The sequence below is a fragment of the Exophiala bonariae genome (genome assembly GCF_035927105.1).
Source record: "Exophiala bonariae strain CCFEE 5792 chromosome Unknown scaffold_13, whole genome shotgun sequence".
Classification (NCBI taxonomy): Eukaryota; Fungi; Ascomycota; class Eurotiomycetes; order Chaetothyriales; family Herpotrichiellaceae; genus Exophiala; species Exophiala bonariae.
The window spans coordinates 376,461-401,947 of NW_027042488.1; the positions used below are offsets into that span (position 1 = coordinate 376,461).

General features: G+C 50.4%; 5 protein-coding genes across 5 annotated transcripts; 1 reads left to right on the plus strand and 4 right to left on the minus strand.

Moving 5' to 3' along the window:
• Positions 1-679: 679 nt before the first annotated feature.
• LTR84_002448 (uncharacterized protein) lies at positions 680-2,345 on the minus strand (the record flags this gene model as incomplete). The annotated part of the gene is made up of 3 exons (XM_064846058.1): positions 680-1,374; positions 1,433-1,523; positions 1,578-2,345. The coding sequence occupies 3 exons, from the start codon at positions 2,343-2,345 to the stop codon at positions 680-682; spliced, it is 1,554 nt and encodes a 517-aa protein (XP_064706283.1).
• A 1,186-nt stretch (positions 2,346-3,531) lies between these two features.
• Positions 3,532-5,278, minus strand: LTR84_002449 (uncharacterized protein; the record flags this gene model as incomplete). Its single annotated transcript, XM_064846059.1, has 2 exons — positions 3,532-3,819; positions 3,872-5,278. 2 exons carry the CDS (start codon positions 5,276-5,278, stop codon positions 3,532-3,534), a joined length of 1,695 nt encoding a protein of 564 aa, XP_064706284.1.
• A 1,001-nt stretch (positions 5,279-6,279) lies between these two features.
• LTR84_002450 (uncharacterized protein) lies at positions 6,280-8,209 on the plus strand (the record flags this gene model as incomplete). Its single annotated transcript, XM_064846060.1, has 3 exons — positions 6,280-6,571; positions 6,708-7,920; positions 8,020-8,209. The coding sequence occupies 3 exons, from the start codon at positions 6,280-6,282 to the stop codon at positions 8,207-8,209; spliced, it is 1,695 nt and encodes a 564-aa protein (XP_064706285.1).
• Positions 8,210-10,755: 2,546 nt separating this feature from the next.
• LTR84_002451 (uncharacterized protein) lies at positions 10,756-17,261 on the minus strand (the record flags this gene model as incomplete). The annotated part of the gene is made up of 3 exons (XM_064846061.1): positions 10,756-11,362; positions 12,094-12,547; positions 12,632-17,261. 3 exons carry the CDS (start codon positions 17,259-17,261, stop codon positions 10,756-10,758), a joined length of 5,691 nt encoding a protein of 1,896 aa, XP_064706286.1.
• A 1,013-nt stretch (positions 17,262-18,274) lies between these two features.
• LTR84_002452 (uncharacterized protein) lies at positions 18,275-20,425 on the minus strand (the record flags this gene model as incomplete). The annotated part of the gene is made up of 1 exon (XM_064846062.1): positions 18,275-20,425. One exon carries the CDS (start codon positions 20,423-20,425, stop codon positions 18,275-18,277), a length of 2,151 nt encoding a protein of 716 aa, XP_064706287.1.
• Between the last annotated feature and the right edge of the window lie 5,062 nt (positions 20,426-25,487).

A 25,487-nucleotide genomic window follows, 5' to 3' on the forward strand; every position in this document is an offset into this window, starting at 1 on the left:
CAATACCCCATTGAGATATGATTGACGCCGCTTTTATCCGACCTTCAGCTGGCTGTAAGCTAGGAAGGTCATTCAACTTCAACCTAAATAAAATTCATTGACGGCGTGTGATGATTGATACCAGTAATCCATTCCTTTCGCTCTATACTGTAGCACAATTATTGTACTATATAAAATATAGTAAAGTGATCCGAAGAAGAACTTTCCCGTGACAAATGAAACTCGTTAGCTGCCCATCGAGACCACTTATATCCTCAAATATATGACCCCAAGTATGTGACTTTACATTGCCTCCCCAGTCTTGTCACTTGTTGTACTCAGATCTTGCGGCTGCGTACGACGATACTTTATGTCCCATAAATTCCCCAGTTTGATCTGTGGTCATCAAGCGACTCTCTGAGACCATAAGCCATTTGCCTCGTGCAGGACAAGGTGTCGAATATAAGATAAGATGATCCATCACGAATGGCTCAAATAAACCTCGTCGTTAGGGGGGCGCCACCAGCCAAACGTGTGTCGTGGAAGGGAATTTTTGACTTTGGATGCTCAGGCTTTCCCCCTATTTGTGGCCCGTCGTTCAGGTCAAAGTGGCCATCATAGCCTTGATGATGCCAGGACTAGGGGCGACCGATCTCGACCGAACTGTTTCCACAAAGCACAGTCAGGATATGATACTTTCTTATTTGGCGACTAACGACATCCTACCTCGACGGTCCTTCTTGACTTCCAGAACTTCCTCGCCGCGTCTCTCGAGAATGATCTCGTTGCCGCGCGGAGATGGTGTCCGCTCTCGAACTCGCTCAATCTTGACAATCTCGGTGCTGTGTTCGTGCTCGTGTCGCCGTTCACGTCTCAGGGCTCGTCGCTCTGATTCAAGACGCCGGATCTCCTCTTTGATCTCCCAGTCGCTGCGGTTGGGCTTGCGATCGACAACCAGAGCCAGAGGTCCTACGTGCACAGAGCCAGAATCGTCAAATTCTGCTTCTCGAGTGATTTTTCGTTCAATGAAGGACTCGTCACTGACTGACGACCCTCTGCGGCGAGTACGAGATGATCGGTGCGTCCGTGCTGGTGATACTTCTCGGACGACCTTCTCCTTCTCGATGATGGTTTCTTTGACCACTTCTACCGGTGATGACCCACGACGAGATCTCCTTCGAGATCGGGATCGATGCCGGTTTGGAGAAGGGGAACGGACTGATAAGCCATCCCAGTGCTGAACAGATTTCGGAGCCTCGGCCAGTGGGATGGTTTTGATCTCTTCGATTTTCTCGGTCATCTTGATCTCTTCAATCACTCCTCCGTGCACACTAGGAGCCCTGATGGAAGGGGCAATCGATGCTGGGGGGGCTTCGAGAAGACGGGTTGTCCCCACTTTCATCCCGTCAGCTTCTGTCACGCAGGTATTCTCTTGTTGGAGGATTTAACTCACCTTCTTTCTCTCGATAGTCCTTGCTCAGTGTGAAGATCTCATCAATATTATCTGGGCCCAACGCCTTTTCGATGATGATCGTTCGTTCGTCCTATAGTAATCAATGTTAGAACAGAAATTTGAGGAAATTGAAAAGAATAGCTACCTCTTCATAATAGGGATAGCCCAAGTCGAAGAGAACCTTGGTATGGACCAATCGCTTTGGCATGCGAGTCTTGCCCCGGCGAGGGTAGCGCTTCTCTTCCTTGACCTCTCTGATCTCCTCTCTGACCTCTTCAATCACCTCCTCCTTCACAGAGTGCCGGTGGGGCGATGGACTACTGTTTCTGCGTCGACGGCTAACCCATTCTCGCTCACGATACTCCCGGAAGCCATCGTCTCCGTAATAATCAGGGTCTTGTACTCTGATGTCGTCATATGCCTGATCATACCTTGGGTACCGACGAGGAGATGGAGGCCGAACGGGAATCATCTCGCGAGGGGGGTTGGGTCTTGGAGGTGGCCGATAGGCATCCTCATAATCGTAGTGATGTCGATGTGGTTGGCGGTCGAAAGTGTCTAAACTGGACTGACGGCGAAGGATGCCGGGGCGAGGAGGGGCTTCTGGTCGAGCAGCGAAGGGGATCATTTGTCCAGCTTGAGCACGAGGATCATAGTAATCCCTCTCTTCGAAGTATTTGCGCTCAGTGGCACCACGAGGGCCATATCGATCATCTTCATAATAGCGCTGCTCTTCGTAGACTGGAGCTCGACGGGGTGGAGGGTAATCGGCATAGGGAGGCCGTTGATCGATAACAGGAGCACGAATCTCTCGTTCACGGACGAAGCGGTCAGTGTCCCATCGTTGAGGTGGAGGATCGCGGTAGGCCAAGTTGCCGTCGGAGTAACGAGGATCAGGACGATATCGGGACATGTTTACGAGTGTTGGAGAAATGGAAAGAAAATAGAAAATAGAAATGGGGCGTCGATCCGAGCGCACAGAGCAGGCGGTTTTCAGGACTTTGGTGGTGTTGAGGTCAGGTTGATGGGTCGGGATGGCGAGTCAGGGATGATAGCCAGGTCGATTCGGTGGTGGGGAGGGGCACAACGCACTGGCACTGGGCGCTGCTGCGAGGCACGAGGCTGACGACGTCAGTGGTTGAAATGGTGGAAGGATTCTGTCCCACCAGGCCTAAGAACAACAAGTGCATGCAGGTCGAAGGTTGCGACAACAGTGGTGTTTTCGTCGCAGGCGGGAGCTGATTATAGCGATCAGAAACAGGAGGACTTCACTGGAGGCTGGGAAATGGCAAAGTCAGACTCCTCTCTCTACGAGTCTGGCACACAGAGTGCCACACTTTCAAGTTCAAGGCTAAGCAGGGTGATGAGTTTGACTCGACTTGGTTTGGGGTGCTGGTGCTGATGACGTCGCTTGACAATTGATACCCAATATCCACCACTCAGGCTGGAAAAATTGAAGATCACAGGCGCTTGTGCGGATTGTGATTAGGTCATGTCAGAGGGAGCTAATAGGTGGATAGTAGGTATCGGGTCTCTACCTCTCGGGCGTCTGCACCCTTAAGATTTAGGTGGTATTCAATGCCTAACAGCTTTTGCAACAGGTGAGCACTCCTTAAAGAAACGCTCAACAATGTCATTTTCCACGCCCTCTCGTTATTCCCCCCCCTGGGCACCAATCACTCTTCACAATCAAATACCCATGTCCCCTGCCAGCTCGTCAGCCACACTTGTCATTGGCAATTCAACATCTGAATGGCACAAAAAATACAATGCAGAATCTACCTACCTCGATGCGCTGTTTGATTCTTATTTCAATCCTTATGGTCTACTGCCGTGGCGAGGAATGTACACATCTTACAAGGTGGTTCTGTCTGATCTAAAACGCCTTTTGCACAGCCCGCCAGTTCAGTACCGACGAGTACGAAAGCCATGCTCGTGGAACAACATCCCATTTCCGTGAAAAAGACCAAGCGACCTGCTCGTCTCTTAACACAATAAAAATGCCCTCCCCAGTCACGTTGCAGCGGACTGAATCACCCACTCTGACCAATGATGCCCAATACGCCCCATAACACCAATGCTGTCGTTGGAAAAATTCATCAGTTATCCTTCCCACCGCTGCTGGTCGCAGCTGCTGCCGAGCCTCCCACCGTCAATTTGGCTGCCTGTACCGCACTCATCTTGTGCGCCCAACCAGGTGCTGGTTGGGGTCGTCGAACCGTCCGGATTTCATCTGTCGATACCCCTGGGACTCGAATATTGTATTGGCGTTCGAGCACAATTTGTAAATCACGGACTTCCAGACTCGAGGATCCTCGTAACTTGGCAAGCTTGCATGCTGACGAAACTAGCTCATCGACAAAATCGTCAGCAAGGGAAAGAAAGATCTGCACAAGTTAGTCTATGTGTTTGCCCGTCATTTAGCATGAACAAACGAACCTCTTCTGCCTCTGGGTCGAGTTGTTCCTCGGGACCCGGGCCACAGATCTCTCGAACCAACTCGTTCAATTTCTTTTTGGAAAGCACCCTTCCGTCCTCGCTTGACTCGAGAACATAACCAGGAAGTGTGGAGATAGCAGGCTGTGCTAGTTGACCAGGCAATCCGACCCCTGCCCCTCCGGTCAGGGTAGGCCTTGATGGTGGCATTGTTACAGGTTTGGGCTCCGTCACCTGAAGATTCTTGGTGATGGTCGGTGTTGATGTTTTGGCGCCGTTGATGCTGGTATTCAGGGGGTGAGGATGAATGGTAGCCTGTGCGCTATGTGGTAATGCTTGTGGAGGCATTGGTTGTCCTTGGTGGGAGACTGGACGAGGTCCTGCCGCACCATCTCCTGCAGCACCAACAGGTGGAAACGTGGTCGGAGTTGCCGTGACCGGAGTTGCTTGAGCAGTTGCCGCAATGGCCTGGCTAATTTGAGGCGCTGCAGTGGTCGGGCTTGTCGCTTGAGTAGCACTTGCTTGATTACGTGCAGCGGAGACGGCTGAGCTAATAGAATGTGCTGTCGGGCCCTGGACAGCAGGCTGTAAATGCGCAACGGGTGCCTGCTCGGTACCATCTCCACCAGCTGTCGGTTGCTTACTGAATTGATTCTGTGGTTGGGCTGCTCGGAACTGCTCCTGCTGTTCATTGAATTTCTTCATGAAGGAGGTGCTCTCAGCCACTGCTCGGTCGCACTGCGCAACTTTGCTGGCGAAAACTTCCTGCTCTTGCGGATTCAGTGGATTCCCTTGCTGTGACCTCTGTGATGCCTGCCTTTGGAATTCGGCTTTTTTCTGTTTGGCCACCTGAAGCCTCTGGAGCGCCTGGCCAAGTCGAGTCTTTGCTTCTCGTAGCCACACCTCTGCGGGTTCAGTGCCCTTTGTCATTGCGGGCGGGTAATAGAAGTGCTGTTCTTTCACTTTCCTCTGAATCTCCGGCATCAATTGACTGAATTGTAATGTGGTATTATTGGTGGCGGGTTGAGCAGGTGCACCAGGTGCAGTTGGGGCTTGGACCGGTGGTTTGGGAGCCTGTTGGTTGGCCGCCGATTGATTCGGCTGTTGCTGTGGTTGTTGTTGCTGTTGGCCATTTTGTTGAGCAAGTTGTCTCTGTTTTGCAGCTTGCTGCCATTGTTTCATCCCAGCCATCAATTGACTCGACGTACGGACCAGACCTGCATAGGCTTCATTGTACTTGGGATCTCCCTGCTGGCTGCTGTTAAGGATGTCCCAAAACCTCTTGACACCTTGTTCGAATTGTTGCTTCTGAGATGCGTTGAGTTGCGGGAGTCTCTGGACTTGTTCTGGTCGGATTAGTGAGGCCTGTTGCTGTGGCGCAGGGGGAACAGGTCGATTTGCGTTCTCCATATCTGAGGTGATTTGAATGGAAAGAAACGACCAGGCGAAGATTAACGGAGTAGGAAAGGATTTAGATGGTGATCAAAAACAGCCGAATTGGTGGTGATGAAATCAAGACAACACAGGTAATCAAATGGCGCGAGCTGAGGGGATTGTTCCCATCGGCGCAGCGGCGCCGCTCGAAATGACGGGGAATGATGAGATGAGATTCGGTCAGCTTATAATGTATGTCTACTGCTCGATTGATGTTCGGAGATCTCGACTTATGTTTAGGTACCTGAGTGACGGTAGTTAAAGAGAAATAGTCCTCGTTGTCAGGCCAGGCAAACCTGAACCTGAACTGAACTTCCAGGTGAAGTCGGAGCCTGTCTTGGCATCCCCGCGACGCGCCAAAAGTTCAGCAGCAAGTCTTGCATTTAGCAGCTGACCATTTCCTATTATAGCTAGAGCCCATGCTAAATTAGCGATCCGCCAATGACGAGACTCGACACGGACTGCGCTAGCACCTGTACCGCTATTAGTATTGGCACTGACGACAACTCATCGCATGTTGTGATATCCTCAATATCTGCAAACAGCGACTCCCCAGGTAGGAATCTTAGATGACGCCAGGATAGGCATCAAACTCATTTCTCAAGGTCATGACATGAGAAACCCTGATCTGTGATTACTATTGATATCAAATCATGCCTTCACATTGGCCAGATGGAATCTTGAACTACCCAAAGGGACAATTCTCATGTCTTCAAAACTCACCTAACCCATACTGAGTAGGTAGGTGGAACTAGGACATGTCTAGCCCTAACCCACACTTTCTCGTCGCCACCAGCTTCGATTTGCGACACCGTCGAGTCAGTGAGGCCACCCTGTAGACTAGTCCGCGGAGTGTTACCGAAGTCTTCAGTCCTCAGCTGACTTCGGAATGTCCCCGGGAATGGAAATTCTATCCTGATAAATAAGAGGCTCCCCGTGCAGAATTACTGTCTAGGAAGGACCATGAAATTTTGAACATGACGGGAAAGACCTATGACTTCATTGTTGTTGGTGGTGGTTTGGCAGGAAGTGTGGTTTCCAGCCGCCTGGCAGAATCACATCCAGAGCAACGAATCCTGCTCATCGAAGCTGGATCTGATAGAGAAAAGAACAAGAACTGGAATCTCAAGGACGCCGCTACTGCCCCCTTACTCGTCGGAACAGAATATGATTGGCAAGATGCTACTGTTCCACAACTCGCACTGAGGAGTCGTGTTATTTCCAGCTCTTCTGGCAAAGCTCTCGGGGGAGGAACCGTCATAAACAGAGGTGAGCTATTCCGATATTCATTTGAGACTCGGACCACCCATATCCGCCGATGCTGTAGCGAGACGTTGAACAGGGACGATGAGAGGCTACTGGGAACAGCATCAAATAGGCACAGCTAATAAAACAATTCCCACAGGAGGCTGGATGAGAGGACATAAACCCGACTTTGACGATTGGGCGGAGCTAGTCAGGGACCACAGGTGGAGTTATGACGGCCAACTACCCTACTTCAAACGGGTCGAAAATGTGGTAGACCCATGTACTGATCAAGCCCAACATGGAGTCCGAGGGCCGATAACAGTGACTTCTGTCTCCACGACTGGAAGACAATACCCGCTGCGCAATGCGGTGCTGAAGGCCTGGAAGGAACTCGACATTCAACATAAACCGGATGGAAATAGTGGTGATCCACTAGGCGTTGTTGAGTATCACGAGAACCGCGCAAATGGTGATCGTCAAATTGCGAGCTCATGTTACTCTCTAAACGGCGTCACTGTCCTTACAAACAGTCTAGTTGCCAGAGTCATCCTTGAGGGAACGGACGCGGGCTGTTCTTACCCTGTCCGAGCAGTTGGCGTGCGATTGGCAGATGGCACCGAATACAAGGCGACAAGGGAGATCATTCTGTCTGCCGGTGCGTACAGAAGTCCTCAACTCCTGATGCTTTCTGGCATCGGCTGCAAGACCAATCTCGCATCTCATGGCATCCCTGCAATCATCGACTTGCCCGAAGTTGGGAAACATCTCAAAGATCACCCAATGTACTCTACGTACTGGAAATTAAGAAACCCGGAGGAACAGGGAGGACTAGTCCTTGGTTCTAAGAACCCTCTGTTTACACAGCCGCAGTTCACTACTGGAAACCCCGTCGACTGGATCACCACGACGTCGTTGCCACTAGAAGGATTGCGCAAGGCCGTAGAAAAGGACGAAGGCATCGTCGATCCGATATCCTCTGCCGGTTCACAACACCCACTTCTAAGGACCGATCGAGCATTCGTCGAATTGTTCGTCGTCTACGCTGCCAGTAATCCAACCGACCCTGTCATTCCGTTCGACGGATCTCACATCACGGCGTCAATAGTTGGACTGCAACCGACATCCGAAGGCACTGTGAAACTAGCTTCAGCCAACCCTCACCATGGCCCGTTGATCGATCCGCAATACTACACGACCGAAGTTGACCGCTACGCAATCCGCGACGCTGTACGAAGGATCACGAAACTCTTCACCCAGACGTCGTGGAGCGAGACTATCATCGCCGGAGAAACCCCATCTTATCAATTCCCACCCCTTCATCACGGAATCACCGACGACGAGATCGATGCTCGCATTGCCAACTCCGCTGCGTAAGTTCTTCGACCCCCTCAGCCTTGTTCCCACTTCCCATTAGACACCCGATATGATTAGGTGACAAACTGACATTCGACTATCACCTTTACCAACAGCTCATGCTACCATTCCACAGGCACAACCAGCATGGGTCTCGTCGTTGACGGCAATTTGGTTGTCAAGGGCACAGAGAACCTCCGTGTCGTCGATGCCGGTGTCATCCCCACGACGATTGCCGCGCACATCCAGCACGCTGTGTATGCATTGGCGGAACAGGCGGCCGATATCATTGCAAGCAGTATATAGTTCACCAGATTTAGTTCATTGCCAAACTGAAGCATAAGTCCTTGGGACGACGGAAGCACGAGAGATGAAGGAAAGAGGCCGGAAGAACCGCAGGTGAGGCTCTGCCCACTCAATTGCAGCCACCTTGTTCGACCTTAATGAGAGTGATCTCGATGGAGGAATTATGAAGATGATACACTGTATGGGAAAACTAAGACAATGACCATCATGCATGTCCACCTCGATAGCTGATGTCGCATATTTGAGCAAGCCACGAACAAGGCTGGCGGTTTCAGAACCGAACTGCCGGCAGAGCAAGACAAGGTCGAGGTCTATCACACTTCGAGTAGCCATCTAGGGAGTGAGAGAGTCAAGTCGATCAAAGCTGGCCAGTAACAGTCATTTAGCCCGATCCGCTCACATAGCCCAAGATACCCCGACCCAAGTACCTACCAACCCAGCACACGACTTGAGCGTGAGGCAACCGCGGAGCAGCCTCGTTGAACCTTATTCAACGGCGGCCTTGTTCGCATCACTACACTCCAGCCTCACTCAGACATTACAGTCACCCATCCACCCAGTAAGACACCTCCTACTACCAGGCATCACTCGAATTAACTTCATTTCACAACCACAAACCACCCCCCTCTACACCAAACCCACCGCACTCCACCAAAACTACATATATTCACAGTTCCCAATTCCTGCCACCAAAAATAAGGTACCCAAAGCACGGAGGCTCTCCCACACGCCCTCGATGGCTCAATCAGTTCACCACTGGTTCCCCATCCGCCTCTTCCCTCTCTCTACCTCCTTCTTCTTCAGATGCCATCGAGGGCGTATGGGAGGTCTCCGTGTTCATGCGCCACCGTTTTTCTTCTTCTTCTCCTCCTCCTCCTCCTCCTCATGTATTATTATCCAAAAAATCCCGAAAGGGGTTTCTCATCCAGTTCGAACCCTGACGGTGGGGGGTAAGAACTGGATGAGTTTTTGTGCTTTTTACTTTTTTTGATCTTGGATATTTTCCAGTCTTTGTGGAATTCGTGCGACCCATCTAAAGTACAACGCTTCTTACTAGCTTTACCAACAGTACTGCAATGATAGTTGCTACATCACTTAGTTGAACATAGCTGGACAACATTACGTAATCCTCCTACCTACTACTATTCACAACGACTAAAACTATTCACTCCTGATGTGTATAAATTCTACTATTGTATGATGTTCATAAAGATGTTGTCTGGAGGCTGCCTGCTCGCATTGGGCCACTGATATTACCCCTGATCATCAACACCAACAGACTACGGGTCTCTGGTTCATGGGCTCGACCTGGTGAAGAGCGAGAATGGAAGATACTGAGACCTATCACAACTCGAAAGTGATGACCTCAATACATCAGCCTAACTAAGTGAACCGCTAATCAAAGTCAACCGCTGCGAGTTATCAAAAGTCTCCATGATCAAAAAGACAATGTAGCGTTTGTCACTGGTCCATCCTTCGGCCAGTAGTACGTTCGAAGACATGCCGCGCAGTCAGGGGTTAGATTTCCCTGATTAACCTTGTGTAAGAGACCACAAGCCAGGCAGTATGGCCAGTTCTCATCTCTGCCATTCGTAGCGATCCTTCGTCCATTCGCGATCAAGCTGTATACATTCCAAAAATTGATCAAGTGATACGAGCTGATGTTGCTGTGAGACGAAACTTGTCTGTTTGGAAGATAGATGATTGTTATGGCATGCAAGTTCTCGCACCCGAAGAATGTCGGTCGTCTGGTCAGCCCTAAGAGCTCCATTGTGGCCGGAATTGGTATGGGTGGCATAGTTGTAACTCCGGCCTCTTGTGACTGTACCCAGGTATTGTAAAGGGATGTCCCATTCGGGTAGCCATATCTGTCGGCTGAATTGTCGTTCACTATTATGACATCGATTTCCCGTTCTGGTTGGATTAACGGCCATAATGGAACATTCTGACCACCACCTGCGCCATTGGAAAGGTGCAAGGACTCCTTTGATGCAAGTCCAGGAGCTAACCTCGATTGGAAGAAGGGATTTGGGTAAACAGCATAGCGATCATGACCCGACGGTTTGTGCAGTGCACTTGTCAATCCCATCAAGTCATCAACTGGCGGTGGCTGGTTGAGTGTCGAAGAATTGATGTCCTGGCGTGGTAAGCAAGGAGGCGCGTTTAGGCTACTGGAAGTTGCAAGAATAAGGCCCAGGTTGTCAAAATTCGTCACACAAAGTTCCCAGTGAGCGGTAGACCATCGTTGAGTGGTGTGCCCAGATATGCTGTCCGTGTAAACACTCGATATCCAGCTTCCCATGTCCCTGTTTCATAAGGATGAAACTCGAACTGCAGAGATCGTTTATCAACCCCACTACATTCATCGGCGTCTGTATCTGAAGCTGTCCCGAGTGCTGTGATAATTGGATATGGTGTTCTGAAAGCACGCAGCATTGGACTCTTCGTCAAACCAGAAAAAGTGCCAATAGCTCCAGGCGTCATGTTCAACAGATGATATGAACATAACATGCCCCAGCCATCAACCAGGGTGGACGGTAAGCCATTCAATTCTTTAGCGGCCATCGCCAAAGCCATACGGCCATACGGCCATAGGCTTGCCCTTTGTTTATGTTGTCAGGCAGAAAATCAGGATTGGTGAAATCAGAACTCCAAATATTGCGGTATAGGTCCGAAACGGTCCAGTTGTCGTTGCCTGCAAGAGCAGCTACGAGCATAGCACCACAGTCTAAGCCAACATGGTATGAGGCGGCCTGGTAGAGGTATTTGACACCTTTGTCACTGTCTTCAGAATCTCGCGCATCGAATGCTTGCATAACACCAGCACCAGAGAGGAAACCTCGCAATTCACCACCACTCGAAGCAAGTGCAATCACGGGAGTGCTATTGTAATTGAATATTTCACCTTCTGCCACACCGTGATTGATCCCTTGTATGAAGCGGCGGAATGCTCTGTTGGCAAGCCGGCGGCGTCCGAATTGATAGAAGTATTCATCAGCGCAGAGTCCTTCAGCATTTCGGATGAGTGGAGTGGATGGGCACGTAGCGGTGACAGGAGCATAGTTTGACCATGTCAGAAAAGAACGCAGGCAGTGTGCGAGAGGCACAAGGAGAGCAGTGAGAACAATAGTCAGTCTGTACAGTTTTGCGATCCTGGAGATTTAGATCAAAGCGCCGTGGATCGAATCTTTGAGAGGGATGAGTGCAAGCTGCGAAGCATGAGTTAAGCATGAAAACGAACACAGGGTGTTCCATGATGACTACAGATGGTTCTGGGTACGACTGGAAATTATGAACCCAAAGGTCATGATGGAAGTTGCTGCACAGAGTTCTGGTTCCGTTCCGAAAGCGAAAGCGAAAAGCTGTGATGACATTTACATGGTGTTTCGTCATGAAGAGGGAAGGAGGCACTTCACTTGTTGCTAGCTGATGGTGATGGCTCCTACCTGAATGATAACCGGGTGTGGCTCACACCTGGATCGGGACGAAGGTGTTCCTACGATGAAAAGTTGTTGCGGAAGTTGATGGCGACTCCTGTTGACTGAACATGTGGCAGGCGGTTAAAATTGCTGCCCTCGTGGATATAAATATCCTTGGCTCAGGCCTCGCACTCAATTCTGTAAAACGAGTTGGGACTGGGATATCATTGTTGCGATTTAACATACAGAGAGAGCATGTTGCTGATAGCTAACATCACTCCATCAGACATGTACTGTTTGTTTCATGTTTGTACATTTTGATCCCCTGCACAATAGCCAGCTACCAAGACCTACTTCAGATATCCTTTGCTACACTTTCATTGCCTCAACTTATTTCCAAGGCTTTATTATCAGGGCGTCTGAATGATGTACTCCCATTCGTCCTGTAGGACCAATACACCTTACACTTGATTTTTGCGGCCCCAGCTGCTCGGGCCAAAGTCCTGCCCTGACTCTTGCATGTCTGTCATAACATTGTTGAAGGCCTTGCCCACTTCCGCAAGCACCTTTCCGCGATCCCATTCACCCCTTGTCTGCCACAATGTGTCCATCAAAACACTATTAACCTGTTCAAGCTGTTCCACGCTAAGACCAGTAGTCTTATCTGCCACCTCCATTTGGAAGTTAGTCAAGTTACGTTGCTCGACCTGAATGAGGTTTGGTTGGGGAGATGGGTTGAGGAGGTCCAAGATCTGTGAGCTCGGTCGATGGGTCTGCTGTGTACTTGTATGGGCATCGAATGGAGGCACTGGAGGCTGAGAAAGCCCCTGTTGACCTTGCGACGAGGATGGCTGATCTATCGGTCGAAGGTGAGTAGCATTATCGCTGGGAGGTGAACCTTGTGAGTATAATGGGTTATCTGCTTTATGGATCAGACCACACAATTCACTTTTTCCAACGACTTGAAGGAGACGGCTGTGGGCGGACGAAAAACAACGCGTACCTTGGGTATCCGGGATATCACTGCCTACGCCTGCTGAGCGGCGCTCTTCCAGCATGTATAAATTAGGGCCTGAACCTTGAGTGTTTCCTTGTTCCCTGTCACCGGATGACATCCTCTTGTCCGAAGACTGAGTAGTGCTTGCATCATTTTGGAATTCTGCCGCTATACTTCCTGCTGGCATGGGTGTGAAAGGACCTGTTTGAGACCGGGGTGCAGACATGCCAGACTCTTTCATCAGGTGTTGAGATGGAGCAGTATAGGCATGGAAAGGTCGTGGCTGGGCAGATTCGCGGTTGTCATATGAGCTAGTGGTCTGCGTGGGCTGTGTCTCATTGCTCTTGTCATTAGACTCGTGAGCATCAGCGTCAGTACCTCCCATTGGCGTATCTTCCTCAGCGTCCGCGCCATGATTCGAACTAGAGCCATTGGTCACGGGCTCATGTTCATGATCATGCCCATGATGCACTCCGTTTGTCATTACTGAGTCGGTGGAGTCTTCGGCCGAGGGAACTGTCGGCAACAGGCGCTCTGCAAAATCATGATGTCGGACCATTGGTTCCCCAAGTAAGATAGGGCCGGTGGTCGAAGTCGTCGTTGCTGAAGGACCGGAGTTCCCATGCGGGACATTTGATATCACCTGTGGTGGTGGCATATCTCGATTCTGCTCAGCTTCAAGCCGTGCCTTCTCCATGGCCTCCTTTTCTCTGGTGAGCTCTCTTTGATAGACGCGTTCACACTCTGCAGCGAATGCAGGCTCACCAAACTCGATCGATCCTATATCAACCTCAACGTTAGCTAACAGCTCGTTGGCTTTCAACAGCCGATCTTCGTCCCCAATCGCCTTTGCATCTTTTGCTAGTCGCTTGATATCAGCTAGGAAATCTTTCGGTCGCTTGTAATATCCATTGCTGAGTCGCTTCTCGATGGTCACCGAATCAAGATTATAATAAAAGTTGCCATTAGCCTGATCGAGCAAGCCAACTGTTCCATGTGCATCTTTTCCGATCTCAAAAGGTCTGAAGGACGCCCGGGCAAGAATCTCGTGGTGAAGGTCAGATGTCACTGTGCCAGGATCGGCCTCCTCGAAGAGGTAACGGATCTGACTCTCATCAATCACGCCAGTGCGAAACTTCTTGTGTCTCGTTCGTATCTGGTCCATTATTGGCTGGAGTCGAATTTTCAGCATATTGAGGGTCTGGCGGTCTTTTTTCTTTTGAGCCTTGAGCTCCTCCTTCGACAATGGCGTTTGAGACTTCTCAGGCTCAGGAGGTGCCACGTCCAACTTTTCGAGCTGCCTCTTCTTACGATTGGTTGGATTGGGGAAATCAGGAGGCGCTGTCCTTATATAGTCCTGCAGTCCTTGGAAGAATGCGAGCCGCTCAGAGTGGCCTGGCTTTTTCAGTTCATACTGATTGCGCTTTGAGTATCCAAAAAGTTCGCGACGCATGCTCTCATCAAGTTCGTCCTGTTCACCTTCCACTAGGCCTAGAAGAAGAACTGGATCTGTTGGCTTGATTGACCTCAGCAGTCCGAGGAAGGTAGAGATGACGGTAGCGCCTACAGTGCTGTACCAATCTTGCACATTGGGAATGTAAATCACACTGGGCTTGTGCATCTTGACCTCGGTGAAAAGTCGGATTACCGTGGCTTCTGGAGTACTTGTAGTATCACTCAATAATGTTGGAAGATCAAAGGATTGCACATGGAGACCTTCGAAATGGTTCAGCAATGCAGCTGCCAAATACTGTTGGCCCATTCCGAGCTTGCCATGGATAAGAAGTCGTGGTCGGAATACTCTGGAGGTTTCGAATGCTTGCTGCATTTTCTCTTTGCCGAATCCTTGGCCATCATACACATCTTCAAACTGAGCCTCTTCCAGAGCAGTCAAGGTCTTCTTTTGTGGTAGAACCTCTGACAGTAATGTTCTGATCTCTTCAAAATTCTTCTGAAGTAGAGGTGCAACACTTTCTGGAAGCGGAGAAGCACCTGAGGAAGTTGATCTTTCGGATGATGGGGTCATTTTCTTGATTGAGATCATGAAGTCCTTGGGTGTAACTTCGATTGTTTGTGGATCGATTTTGAGCTTTTCGACAGAACTGTAGATCTGTGGATACCGCCGCTGAACGGCATTCAGAGCAGCTTCGGTGCAGAGCGCTCGCAGATCCGCTCCGCCATACCCCTTCGTCAACATCGCAAGCTCGTTCTTGATGGCAGGGTCTAGTTCTGGCTTCCACTCTTTTGTATGAATGTCGATGATGGCACGACGAGCTTCAGTACCAGGCAACGGGAAATAGAACTCGCGGTCGAATCGACCAGGGCGACGTAGCGCAGGATCAATTGAGTCAGGACGATTAGTTGCACCAATAACGATGACCTGTCCTCGACCATCCATGCCATCCATCAGCGCAAGAAGAGTCGACACAATCGAAGCGTGAATTTGTTCCTGTTTGCTTGATCGGACGGGTGCTAGGCCATCAATTTCGTCAAAGAAGATGATGCTCGGCTGAGTTTTCCTAGCCTCTTCAAAAAGCAAGCGCAGTTGTCGTTCAGCTTCACCCACCCACTTGCTGAGGGCATCGGCACCTTTGCGCATGTAGAACGTGACCTTTCGGCCTTGCGAGCTGACACTTGTTGCCAAAGCTCGTGCGAGTAGAGTCTTTCCAGTTCCAGGTGGACCGTGGAACAGGACGCCTCGGGGAGGAGTGATTTTGAAACGCATAAAGATCTCAGGGTAGAGAAGTGGGAGTGCAACCATTTCTTTGAGTTGGTCGATGTGACCTTGCAATCCCCCAACACTGTCAAAATTGACATTCTGATCAACTCCCAAAGGATCTGCATCTGCAAGGGCCTGCTTGTCCTTGAGTTTACCAAGGTTTGCAGGAGTACCTCCGGCAGCCTGGGCGGGATCTGCATTGTGTGTCTGGGGGAATAGATTGAGTGGTCCAGCTGTCGTTGGAGTCATGCCAATGGCACCGCCTACACCACCTGGTTGCCTCGCACCTTCATCGTCACTGCTGTCAGAGTCTACTCCGCCCTGTGCTCGAGCTACTGACCCACCGAGGACAGGTGCAGCACCTCCACCACCTCCAAATGGACCATAAGTATTGAAGAGACTTCTTTGCCAGCTGCCAGCACCAGGTTTACGCGCTCGTTGTGAAGGAGAGGGTGCTGCAGGTGCTTCCTCATCCTCGATGGGCGCCAGGCTTCGAAGCAAGTCGTAATTTGGTTGCTTCCCAGCTCGGCGTCGGCGTGGTTCGAAGATGATCTCTTCGCGTTCACGTCTTGTTTTCCGGCCAGCTCTCTTAAGTTCAGCAACTTCTGCAGCGAGCTCCTCGCTAGCGTCAGACATCTGGCGGGACACGGCTTTGCTCCGCAGTCGTGTTGACCGCCTGCCAGCGTTGCTACTTTCATAATCACCATCCCCACGATTGTTCTTACGTGGTGATGCATCGGATTCTCCAGAAGTTGACATTTCGTCCAGATGTTGGGGTTCTTCTTCAGGATCAAAATCGCTGCTTTCCTCCTGTGCTTTCCGGCGCCGACTTCCAGAGGTGCCATCGTTGGCACGGCTTCGAAGATTCCGGACACGTAGATGCGTTAGATCTTGCTGCCCAGCGTCTGCAGGTGGCGAATTTTCCTGTCTCTTTGTCGACGATCGCTTAGGTCGTCCGCGTGGAATGATCTCATCCTCTTCGTCGTCCTCAGCTTGGTCTGGGTTTTCTTCGGAGGGCTCATGTGCAGCATCTTCACCCCCGCCTTCACTTTGTGTGGCCGCATATTCCTGGAGATCTGAGACGACTTGAGGAATGTGTGCATCATTCTCCCCAGGTAAGGGCGGATCACTCTCAAGAAGTTCGTGCTGTGAAGCCTTTATCTCCAGCTCTTCGTCGGCCTCTTCCTCTTCCTCTCCAGCGGCTTCATCTTTCGGCACTGATTCTGGTTCTTCATCGATGGTACTTTTAGACGGGTATTTCAGGCCTTTCCCACCTGTTGTAGATCTTGGAGGGAGGTCCTCAGGGTCACGGGAGCCAGCTCGTATGACTTCCACATGTTTTCCTGAGTTCGTCAGGGCGAAGATTCCCTCCTCATCATCATGAGAAAGACGGCTGCTCCTCCGTGTACCTGTTGGTTGAGGTACAGAAGGGGAACGCAGGGCGTGCTTGCCAGCGTAACTGTCGCTCCTCTTCCTCGTTGAGCGTATAGGTCGCGGAGTCGTCCTGAGTGTAATGATCAGCTTCTTGCGTGCAGATTTCCGAATCGGTGTCTTGGGTTTCTCTGAAGCGGATCTGTCACTTTCGTCCTCATCAGTGTCTTCTTCCTCGTACTTGACAGCCTTTTTTGCCGTTCTTCGCATTGGGCGTCCGTTTTCATTTGTTTCTGGTTCATCGTCCTCGAAATCATCTTCGGATGCACTATCATCGGGAACTAGGTCGTCATCGTCGCTATCGATGTCAGAATCACCATACTCCCGACGCGGTTTCTTGTGAGGGTTCCCAGATGCCCGAGGTTGCTTATTTTTCGAGGAGCGGGATTTCTTGGCGGGACTACGGGCGTGATCATCATAGTCATCATCGTCCGATTCTTCGTGATTGGCGATTTCCTCAAGAGTGCGCTTTGAGCCTCGTGCCATTGCTGCGGTGGCGGTGGTGATAAGACTGTAGACTCAAGTGACTAGTGGGCGAAAGTCCGTCTCGAGATGCTGAATGATGGCAACGCAATGACCGATCACCTCGAGCGCATTGTGGATGTGATTTCAGGTCAATGGAGTGATGAATGTATGGCGTCGGGTTATCGGCTCAAGATTGATGGTGACGGAGTGATGGAGCCTTTCAATGGTGGCATGCGGCGCGTCAGGGTAGCTCAGGGTCGAGAAAGTGCTACGAGGAGCTTGAGCATACGGTGTCAACCGAATCCTAGAAGGGTTGCGAGTGGCAGCCTGGGGTACGATAGGGAGTATATTACAATTAGAGAGAATTTGACAATCCCAATGATGATGGATTGATAACAATGGTGCATCAGCTAGGACCCAGGAGTTTGGGGGGAATGCGTGTTTAGGAAATTGGAACGTCTTTTGCTAGCGCAGGCGCAGGCATAATGCCAAGACCAGCCCTCCCCACTAAATCTCCAACTCGTCCCAATCACAGAACGTGGTTTCAGGCAGACGATGCACCTCGCAATGAGCAATTCAAAAGCATCAATTATCAATATATCGAAACAACCACACTGGTCATAGAATATGAGGCAATATTTAGGTGGTAATGATACCCGGAACCCATGCGACCTAGAGCCTGGTCTTCTGGATGTTCAAAACCCTCTCAGCCTTCAGTGTTGGGGTTTGGAAGAATTGTAGACATTTCCAAGATGGAGTACGGGATATGCACAGCGATCGACGTTAGATCTCGGTTGAGGCTCGTTAGAACCTTACTGTCGGTGCATCCACATGCCACCGTTCTCAGAGGTACTTTTGTGAGTCACGTGATGGAAGCAACAAATACACCTGATGATACAACCTCACTCTGCTACGAAGAGATAGTTACCTAGTGAAAAGTACATGTATGATTCGACCTCGGATTAACAATGTATCGTCATGGGAATGATACCGTGCGGAGGCCACTAGGGATAATGATACAGTTACCACCACCTTTACTCAACCTCATCCATGTTCTTCACCACTTCATCATCTGTAGAGCTCAACAGGTCTTCCTCACCTTCTGTCACTCCATCATCACTCCAGAGAACAGACGCTTGTCGACTTAGCTCTTCCAATATAGTACTGGGTCGGCGAGGAGACGGTGCAATGATGTGATCATTTGCGTCTTCTGTCGATGAGACGCTATCATTCGCTCTTCTCCTAGCTCGAAGTGATGCTTCTTGTGATTGCTGTTCGAGAGCCGGGTTGGGGTCACGATATCCTTCTTCGACCGGACCAGCCCTCCTCAAGCCTTCGAGGATGACACGTTCCACTTTCATACGATTAGAAATAAATCGAATCTTGGGCCAACAGCTGCGCTCGCCAACTTTCAGCATTCGGTCCAGTCTTTGTGGGCTAGGATCACTCAGAATATTCCAAAAGTCGCTCAGGATAGTCTTGGGCCAGATTGTCACCGTTCCCGAAAACCTTTGTAGCCAGATCTCACTCCAGTCCTGGCCCATAACCCGAGGCAGTAATTCGAGATGTCTGAGGATTTTTAGGTATTTCTGCAAGTCAAGTTTCACTGATGTCTCAATTGTCGAGCCCAAGAACCCTCCCCGCCAGCCTCTGCCTTTCCGATGAATCACTGGCCTACCAGGAGATCCTCGCGGCGAGAAGAAAAAGACGTTGATATGGGGATTGACCTGGGAAACGATTGAGAAATTGACATTGAAATGGATGTTCAGGGCTTTCAGCGGAATATCGGTGCGCAGACTACCATCTTTCCACTTGTTCCCAAATGAGTACGGGATCAGATTTCCGTCTTTTGTTTTTCGCATCAACACAATCGGATTGAGGATGCCTGGGACGGCAGCAGATGCCAGGACAGCAGACCAGATCACGCAATCAGGGCTTGTGATATGGTTGTTGAGTATTGTTGGGGAATGTGGATCCGATGGGACGCAGGTAACATTCAAAATGCGGCCTGTCCTCTCGTACGCTTCACGGAATGTAAGTGAACCGCGGCAGAACCAACTGCATTGCAAGGCCCAGTCAAGGGAGTCGAAACGAGCCCCTGTCTTCCACCAGCGAGGTCCCCATGTACCGAAGCCTTCTCGACACGCGCGGATGCGATGTGCCAGCGCTGGCACAAGCAATTCTTTCAATTCTTCGTCGGTTCGAGTGGCAACGAGGGCAGCGACGAGAGCACCGCCCGAAGTTCCAGTGATAATCTCGGGCAGTTCGCCTGCATCAAGAAGGGCTTTGATGACTCCGAAATGATAGTACGCAAAGGTGGCACCTCCCGAGAGACAAAGAGCCGTCCGCCCATAATTGAGTTCAAGATGTCGGAAGAATGTGGCTTTGTCCTTGTTGGTAATTTGGTCCGAATCCAGAACAGTTCGCAGGCTTTTCTCCACCTGGTCGACAAAAGTCTGAATCAATTCCTTGGTTCCAATATAGGTCTCACTGTAGAGACGAGGATTTTCAATGCCCACAAAATTGTTCTTCATGCAGCTTTCGAGTAGCGATTTGAGTTCTTCAATGGCACTGAGACCACCTGTCCCATCTCGACCGCTCGTTCCTTCCAATTCGGTCTTCCGTTGCTGTTCAGCGAGTTGCGCAGTGACCCGCTTGACGGTCTGGTGATTGTAGTAGGAGTAAGGATCTGACCTTTTCCAGTCATCATTTCCCAGATAATCGTCCAGTTTTTGAGCTACGTCTTTCCATCCTTCGTATGTGTCTGCCTTTTGCAGCAGCCTCCGAAGGTTCTCTCGTCGGCCTCTCCAGGTGAAGATGTGCTCATACGCATAGATGTAAAAGCGAGTCAGGTTGTAGATGATGAAGAGAAATACGATCCAACCGCAAACAAGGAACAAGAGAGGGTAATAGAGAATATTGTAGACAAACCCTTCCCTTGTTTCATCTTTCGATCTTCGGGGTGCTTTCCGTCGAGGCCGACTACGTTTGACCTTTTGGTGGACAGGACCCCAATCATTCAAAGCGGTGACTGGTTCTGTGGTTGGAGCGGCCAGTGCTTTGGCGAAACTATCAATGTCATCCTGGCTGATGAAATTGGTTTCGCCATCAAGCAATGATCGGAGATCATAAGGGGGCTTGCTGTCCACAGCAGAGGTCCCGTTCTTTCCCTCTTCTGTGGACATTATAATACGTGCACTGGCATGTTGCAATGAGCAAGCTCTTTGTTGTTGAGGCCTTTGTTAGAGCGTGATTCCCGAGCTCAAGTAGTACAAATCAGGCAGAACGTATGGTCAAGTCGAGATGCATTTATCACACAGGGTCATGAGATTTGATGTCATAGGCTTACGGATAGCTTTGGCGGCTTTGCTAAGAACTCAGGCCTGAGGACGCCTCCAAGTTTGTTGGTTGTTGGGGATCACCACACGGACCTCGGGACCCTCCTTGGAGCCTTGGCAGCCAGCTACCCACGTGTGGATGCAAAGGACAAGCCACACGAGAACGAGAATCCCCAGATCTCATTCACCATCTGAGGTGTTCATCTACGATGTGGTCTACAGAATAGACGGATTGAGTAAGACCAGATATTTACAAGAACAAATCGGGTAGACATCAATTGCTGAGGTGGCAAGTTGAGTACTGTAAAGATATCAACGCAATCTGTCACATACACATGTGAACCATATTCTTTGATAGGACTATCTTACTCTGTGTGCTCAGCACAGCTCAAGCGTAGATTTGAGTTGTGTCTATAGAAAACATACGTGAGGCTGCATATGTGCTAGTATTCAAGAAATTGTCGGGCTCTTTATGGGGAGAGGCTGCTGACTTTGGACTCTGTCGTCACCGTGGCACCACAAACGGTCGTTGGTGGCAGAATATCCAAGTACTCGAAACGAGATCCCTTTGGTACCCATCATGGATGGGAATGATGAGCCCGAGACGTTCTCCCGGGGCGCGTTGGAGGTCTCCGCCCGACAAAAACATCCCAGAAGTCATGCTTCCTCCCTGAGAAGTAGTAGGGATAGGGTTTCAAACGAGGACACTGGCGCTTATGACTCTCAACCCTTACCCCTAGCACGACCGCTCGTGAGACTCAGGCTCTTCCTCCACACTTGACTACCGACGAGTAGGTAGATGACTACCCCTCCAAATTTTGGCACACGTCACTTCTGCCCCTCCATCGATTAATGTTGAAATCCTTGTAAAATCCTAGTTAGCATGTAGTGGGGGACACGCAGGATAGCGGCTTCTGGCTTCGTTCTCCAAACCTCGCCCAAGTTTCCACTAATGTATGATGACAGAAGAAATATCAAAATGCACTGGCACGACTCAAGAAATGTGTCAACGCATGGTCAGTATGTATCAAGATCCGCCGATCACCATCCATCACCGCGCTCATTACTGGTAAGAGAGGGCAGACAACCACGGGTCATCCCGGCCACCTTCCCCAGATCAATCCTTGAGAGATGGTCTGTGATGGGCCATGGCTCTCGTGATAAATCTTAGCCTGAAGATTCGCAATCCATTATTCTCTGGAACTACCCAGCCCCTACTGTGCAAGTGGTCTCGTCAAATCCTGTGGGGGTTAGCTCGACTTGATGCCTATTGGAGTCTAAAGGCTGCTGCTGGCGCCATGTCGGCGGATTGTGTGACCTCGAGCAAAGTACGAGGTCTTCCGTACGAAGAACACGAATGGAGTCCACTCTATCGAGATACGGCAGCATCTTCCAAAATCTTTAGCGAGCTCGAGCGGCTTGAGATTGGATGCATCTGGATTCTCTTCACTGCCGGCATAGGCCTGAAACCCTCTTTGTGTTTGAACCGGCGACGGACAACATGATGCTCCGCTCGGTTCAATATCATGAACGATATCGCAACACGTCCTAGAAGTCTTTGGAGACCCTGGCGTGCATGCCTTCCGGTAGAACACTTTGAACGAAATGTAGAATACCGAAGTGAAAACTCCACATGGATTCCAATATCTGTGTTTCCAACGGATCGAACCCACAATACTCTCCAGCTACTTTTGCACATGACAGCTGAAGAGTGGTACTTACCCTTCTAGGTAGGTATGTGGTCGCCATGATTATCATGATTCAAAAAAGAATTTTTCAATAACATGTGCAACATTCTGCTTAAGAAGTTTCTCTGCACATGAGTCCTGGTGCGATTGGCTCCTCGCTCCAAATCACTCAAGATAAAATCCTCAATGCATAAAGTGCAGTGCAATGTCTTCAGCGAAGCTAAGGCAAGCACTTGATTAGCTTGGTTCCACGCCAGAGTGCCAGTGCAGTGGCCTCGATCGGCGCACCACTTTTCCGCACGAAATACCTCGTTAGTGACCACTGACCACTGACCACTGAGCCGTGAAAAAACAACATCCTGATGATTTTCCTTGGACGCCGCCTCACTTGCGCGCTGGCGGCCCGCAATTTCTCAGAAGGTCTCGGTTCATGTCAAATCTCGTTCGTTTGAGGGTCGATTGACACCAATAAGCAGATACGTACGTCTTCTGCAATGAAGCTAGCAAAAGGTGATACAGACATGCTGCAGCTCATCATCGTTGTTCCATTCCGATGTGGCGTGGGGAAGCCCATGCAGGTTGCTTGATACTACATTCTCTCTGTTTTGGGTGCATCTCCGGCGCAAAAAAGAAGATAGCACACAGTAGCCTCATCACTAGTTAGAAGCCGAAAAATGATATCTACGAGCACGGAGCCTGGTCTTATTCCGGTAATCCGAGCTTGCACGGGTATGACTGATCCATTACTGTCTCTCAGTTCGTGAAACAGGTTGATCGATATCTATCTCCCATGATGGTCACGGGAATGGAGTGAGCTGTGATTCCATCGGAATAGAAGTATTTCCAAGGACGCCTCAGGCTGGGTGGATATCTCGGTAAGGCAAAAAGCACCAGCCTGGTCAACTAGCAAGTAAGGCCTACGTGGGCCTGAGAAAAAAAAAATATCTGTATCACACTCGTCATGGTGACACAGCTATCTACGATCGCACGTCCACATCGTCACATTGTTCGAGCGAGGAAGAGAATGAGAAATGGTCTCCTGTGGAGTGTGGTTAGCGTCCGACTTACAGTCGGTCATGAGGGCCGCCTGGCGCCGAACTCGAACCACTGGCACTTGCAGGTGACCTGGCTCACTAATTTTTTTCGAGGCCAGTGGCCAAAGGACCAATGACACCAATGGGGTGCGCTTGGAACGGCGTCAGCGTGCATCTTCCCTGTGGTAGAAACCACTGGCAGATGATTCTGGTTCCAAGCAACCACGTTCGCATCCGAGACGGTGAGATCCTCTATGCTTGTAGATTCTCTGCCATTAGCCAGAAGATGTGACACAACGCACATCTCCTTGCCTTCGCGACGGTGGCAACTTGTGTTTCAACTGTGTCTCTCCCCAGTTCTCACGAGGATATTCAGAAGAGCGGTCAAAAGCCCAGCCATTGATGATTGGGGCACGGACACGAAAATCACATTGATATGCGTCGCCTATCATGCAACCGGGCGTTTGACCTGTCATTCTTTGGATCTTGACAGTGATAGGTCTGGGGTCGGTCAACATACGGATCACGGACATCTGGCAAACGAAGAAGCCATGGAGCCATATTGCGAGTCAAACGATGCCAATCGATGGAACCTTAGTATTTCATTGGCGTCGTTGGACTGAGTGGCCACCAATATCCTCCAACTCGGGAATGAATAGTATCAAAAGCCTCGAGCCTAATCAGGCTGTTCCATGACCGATTTGAGGCCCGTAGTCAGAGTTTTGGTGGGGGTACGTTGGTCAGTGAGGCGCATCGAAGTTCGAGTTGCTGCATGCGAGATGACCACAGAGGAGCACCGACCACGCCCATTGGGCACAAGCCTTGGGCATGCAGGGAAACTTGCGCACTCCTAGTTGCAGAAGTCTTGGAGGCTAACGTCTCTGGGGATCAAGTCAAAGTTTTGGCCTTGATAGCGAACAAGTCACCACCCAGTCCATCCTCTCAATGCACTGGTGATGAAACTATTTATACTGGGCCGCTTGATAGAGGGGCACGAGGGGCAGAGGGGTCAGCCTGAGGATCAGACAATTGGGAGTAGGCATCAGCAGATTCAACTTCAAGTTGGAGAAGCAACAACTGATTGACTCTCATGGTCGAGACTCGAAAGAGGGCCGAGCCCGTCGTGCCCGTCCCGTGGTCTGCAATCGCTCGGCTGGCGACATCAGCCATGAATACGGATACTGTCCAAAAAGGCAAACACCGTGACCATTGCTTTACGAAGATCGTAAACGCGTAATGTGGGCATTCAGATGGTGTGCAGTGGCCATGAAAAGGGTGTGGATGGATTGGCACAACTACGGATACGCTGGAAGTGGTTTCAATTGTCTTAATCCGTTAGCCAATGATGGTGGTATATATGCTATTTCCAGCTCTTCAGCAGTCTGGAGGCGCATCAACGTGATCACCACATCGCATGAAGAGGTGGTCGATGACTCGGCGAAGGCGAGGCACCAGGCTTTGGGATTACTTGATGTCCGCTGGAAAAGAACTCCTTGCTGTGAAATGGTGGGGAGTGGACAGGAAGCTGAAGTCCTTTCGCAAACGACTGGCTGGTGGTGAGATGATCTTCACAACCAGCCAGCTGTGTTTGATGCTAACAAGGACCCTCTGGCTAGAAGATCTCCCCTGGATTGGGGAGCTACTTGGCACCTCGACGTCGTCCACTGTCCTCGTAATACAAACTACTTGGGTATTGTTGTTGGAAATAATGTAATGCGTGTCTAGCCATCAAGCTGGTGCAGACATTGTTCGATCATTCAGACTGAAGATATACGGATGAGTCGGGCATAGTGAGCAAGGCATGCAAACAGGCCTTACCCTGGCCAGAGCCCTTCCAGTTATCATCAGATGTTGGTGTCCCAGGTAAGGCTCTTTAAGTAGAACTGCTGCCCACGCTTGCGTCTCTAGCACGACCTTGGCCCCTCCAAGCTCCAACCCTGCACCCACTTTCCCACGCCCACCCACTGCAGTTGGAGTGTCAAGAAGTCAAGACCCCATCCCATGCCAATCTCGCGCTGATAACAAACTCTGCACGCTCCACTGGCATCCCGCTAAGAACGAAATAAACCGCCTAAACTCAAGCGCCGCTCGCTGCCCTCGCTGCCAGTGCCGCTGCGAAGTTCACTCATGCTCCCACTACTACGAGTACTAACAATCAACGCTCCGCCCCTCCTTTTCCTTCGTCGC